General features: G+C 56.9%; 1 protein-coding gene across 1 annotated transcript; it reads left to right on the top strand.

Moving 5' to 3' along the window:
- On the top strand, positions 1-3,546 carry Atp5f1d (ATP synthase F1 subunit delta). The gene is made up of 4 exons (XM_028771586.1): positions 1-322; positions 1,360-1,513; positions 2,962-3,050; positions 3,154-3,546. Exons 1-4 carry the CDS (start codon positions 182-184, stop codon positions 3,274-3,276), a joined length of 507 nt encoding a protein of 168 aa, XP_028627419.1. The 5' UTR covers positions 1-181; the 3' UTR covers positions 3,277-3,546.
- The last annotated feature ends 383 nt before the right edge of the window (positions 3,547-3,929 follow it).

The raw sequence follows: 3,929 nt of genomic DNA, 5'->3' as shown, positions 1-3,929 counted from the left end.
AGAATGCTCAGCGCGTTCTGCATCGCGCAGCCTTCCGAGTAGTGCGCGCGTGCGTTCTTGTGGGAACTGCGCCTCCCAGAAGGCATCGCGCGTCGTGCTCCTAGCCCTCCCTGAAGGCCGCCTCGTTCTCCCGGTGTGTCCGCTGTCCGCGAAGCCAGGGTCCACTGACGTTTCCACCACCATGCTGCCTGCCGCACTGCTTCGTCACCCGGGCCTGCGCCGCCTGGTGCTTCAGGCACGTACGTACGCCGAGGCCGCTGCCGCACCTGCGCCCGCCGCCGGGCCCGGACAGATGTCCTTCACCTTCGCCTCCCCGACGCAGGTACAAACTCACAGTCCCGAGTCGTCAAGCCCCTGACTTGACCAGTGGGAGATGGTCACTTGTATTGGGTCTCAAGTTTCACCCCCGGGGTGAACCCCCGCCCTCTCCAGGCCTCGCCCCTGGACGGGGTCACCTGGACCAAGGGCTCGTCCTTTCTGTGCTCTCCGAAACTCAATGCTCCACCCCCAAGGGCGTCACCTAGACCTAAGACTCCACCCTCTGGGGGAGTGGATCACGTATACCTGGAAACCAGATTTTGCCTTCTGAAGGGGTGTCACCAGGACCACAAGCCCTGCTGTTTTGGGATGTCCTAGGCGCCACACCTTGGTGGTGATCACTCGGGCTTCATCCTTGAGTGTTCTCTCTCACATTCATATGAAACCCAAGCTCTCCTCAAGGCTTAGGTGGTGTCACCTGGAGCCTAGGATTCATAGTGACCACAGATCAATCCCTTTGGGGTTCACATGGATCACAGTTTCTACCCGTGGGGGATTCCCCACGTCCCCAAGCAGGAGTCACCAGTACCCAGACCTGGAGCCCTTCTTAGAAATTTCCTGGACCCAGATCCTGAAGGGTCATCTGGACTCAGAACAGAAGCCCAACCACTGTTACAGTCACCTAGGACTGACCCAGGCTCCTGTTGGTTTTGCCTGGATCTAATACCCTAATTGTATAGACATCAGCCAGGGTTACCAGCTTACAGAGTGCTGTTCATATGCCTAGCTTGGTTTTACATTTTGGGCTTCCTCATTACAACTTCTTGAGTGTCCTGAGACAGCCTTAGTGTTTTCCAGAAGCCCCATCCCAGGGCCGGGGCCACATGCTGCACTGCACTGCCCTGTGTTTCAGTCACCTCTTCTAGACACTCTTTTAGACATATCATCCCATTTCACAGTTGAACAATCTGAGTCTAATGGCAGCTCTTGGTAGCTTCTGTGTCCCATCTGGATTTGATCCTTCCTGTGCCCACTGTACAGCAGGAAAGTCCAGTCTCTGGCACAGGGTAATGCCTACTCCATGTCATACACTCTCCGCAGGTGTTCTTTGACAGTGCCAATGTCCGGCAAGTGGATGTGCCTACGCTGACTGGAGCCTTTGGCATCTTGGCGTCTCATGTCCCCACACTACAGGTCTTACGGCCTGGGCTGGTAGTAGTTCACGCGGAAGACGGCACCACAACTAAGTATTTTGGTGAGTGTGGCTCAGGATGAAGAGAGGTTCAGGTCCGCAAAGGGCAGGGAAAAAGCAAAGAAAAGGGCATGCACAACTTCCCAGACAAGCATGTGGTCACGCGGGGTACAGAGGGAAGCAAACGGCTGACCTCACCTTAGCCGAACAGGAAGAGATGCAGAAATGACTGTTGAAGAGCTAACCTTCAGGGTAGGACTGCTTCTGTGTAGGAGGGAGCCAGTCTGAAGGACCCACGTTTCAAGGTTGGACTTCCTCCCATGTTGCCCCTTCTCCAGATGAAGGGGTGTGTGCTGTCGCCTCTCGTCCCTTACTATCTACCACTATTCACGATGGAGCCCAGGGCTGGAGAAGCTTTCTAGGCAGGGGATCTAGTACACAGCCACCGTGGGGGACTCCTGCCAAGGACTCCAGCCCTGAGCCAGGCCCCGCATGCTACTGTTCTGTTTGGTTCTGGATGGGCAATGCCAGCGGGGCCATGGAGGGGCGGTGGGAAGGCGTGTGGACACAAGATGGAAGGACATTGGAGGTGTCCTCTTCTGTAAGTTCTCTCTGTCTTCATTCTTCTGAGACAGGGCAGAACTAGACTTTGCCATGATCTTAGCTATGTAGGCTGGCAGGGAGCCACAGACCGGCTTAGGATTAGAGCACCTTGGCCTCACAGCTCCCCCAGCCCCAACTCTGGTTCTTCTATCTGCACAGTAGGTGCTGTCTCTAAGCTGCCTCTGCAGCCCTTTTTGTTGTTGTTGTTGTTGTTTGTTTGTTTCCTTTCTGTTTTTCTTCTTCTTCTTCTTCTTCTTCTTTTTTTTTTTTTTTTGTTTTTTGAGACAGGGTTTCTCTGTGTAGTCCTTGCTGTCCTGGAACTCACTCTGTAGACGAGGCTGGCCTCGAACTCAGAAATCCGCCTGCCTCTGCCTCCCAAGTGCTGGGATTAAAGGCGTGAGCCACCACCGCCCAGTAACTGGTTCCTTTCTGACTTTAAAGCAGGGTCTCCTGTAGCCAAGGCTGACTTTGAATTCCTGATCCTCCACCTCCTGGGTAGCGGGGATGACAGGTTTATGTCGGCACACCCAGTGTCTGCCTTGCTGGGGCAGTCCCCAGGGTCTTGCGCATGCCAGGCAAGCACAGTACCTACCGTGCCTCAGCCCTGGGTCCTATTTTGCACTTAGTTTGAGAAAAGACCTCTCTGTGTTGTCCTGGCTGGCTTTGAACTGGTAGTCCCCTGCCTCAGCCTCCCCAGGGTCTAGATGACAGGTGTGCACCAGACCCAGCAGTCCTTTGCAGCCACCCACATGCTTGGCCTGAGCCCCAGTCCTGAAAGGTCACCCTGGACAAGTGGCCTCAAGTGGGCATTGGGCTGGGGAGGCAGAGGACTGGTGGCCTGAGCACACAGGGGAGGTCGAGGCTGTGTAGGTGTCTCCGGAGGCCACTCAGACCTCTCTCCTCCATAGTGAGCAGCGGCTCTGTGACTGTGAATGCAGACTCCTCTGTGCAGTTACTAGCTGAAGAAGCTGTGACACTGGACATGCTGGACCTGGGGGTGAGCATTGTGGGGGGAAACTGAGGCTGAGGGCAGGGCAGGTGTTGCCTGGGAGTCCCCTGACTGCTGGGTAGGCAGCTCACAAAAGTGTGGTGTTCTGCAGGCGGCCCGGGCCAACCTGGAGAAGGCGCAATCAGAACTGTCAGGCGCGGCGGATGAGGCAGCACGGGCCGAGATCCAAATCCGTATTGAGGCCAATGAAGCCCTGGTGAAGGCCCTGGAGTAGGCGGTACATGTCTCTCATCCACGGGGAAACTGAGGCAGGCCCATGCTAATGAAAACTTCCCAGGGGGCTGAAGTCACCACCAGGGGGCAGCAGTGCTCTGGTTGCTGAGCTTACAGCTTCCTGGTGCCTGCCAGGTCATGGAGGTCTTCCCCCCAGGCCTCCACAGTCTGGGATCCCCACGAGCCTCTGGAGAGCTGGCTGTGATTGCTCCTGGGGCCACCTGGACAGTCAGCCTGCCCAGCCTGTCTCCATTAAACACCAGGAACGAACTGAGTGTTGTTTCTAACTGGGTAGCACAAAGCCAAGATTCTCCTCACCTCTGCCCGGGCTTCCTGTATCTGGCTGGGCCCCCTCTTCCCCCGCCCCCCCAGCACTCAGTGACTCTGGGTAGAACACATACATGGTGGCAGGCCGTAGGGGTGCTACCTGTCGGAATGGGTGGGATGGACAAGGGTTGAGGGCGGGGCATGGAATAGTGGGCGTGGTAGAAGCTGCTGACCACCAGCCAGGCCAGGCCCTCCCTTTGAGGCCCCCCCTGCCCCACCCTACAGGCTCTGGGAAGAGGCGGGAACCACCTGCTCCCACAGAGGCCCTGCCCTAGACACACCCAACCTGTGGGTGGCCCTAGCCTGGCTGGCTACCTTCCCAGTCCC

The sequence above is a fragment of the Grammomys surdaster genome, unplaced genomic scaffold (assembly GCF_004785775.1).
Source record: "Grammomys surdaster isolate TR1022 unplaced genomic scaffold, NIH_TR_1.0 209, whole genome shotgun sequence".
In the NCBI taxonomy this organism is placed as follows: Eukaryota; Metazoa; Chordata; class Mammalia; order Rodentia; family Muridae; genus Grammomys; species Grammomys surdaster.
This window is presented reverse-complemented; position numbering and strand designations above follow the sequence as displayed.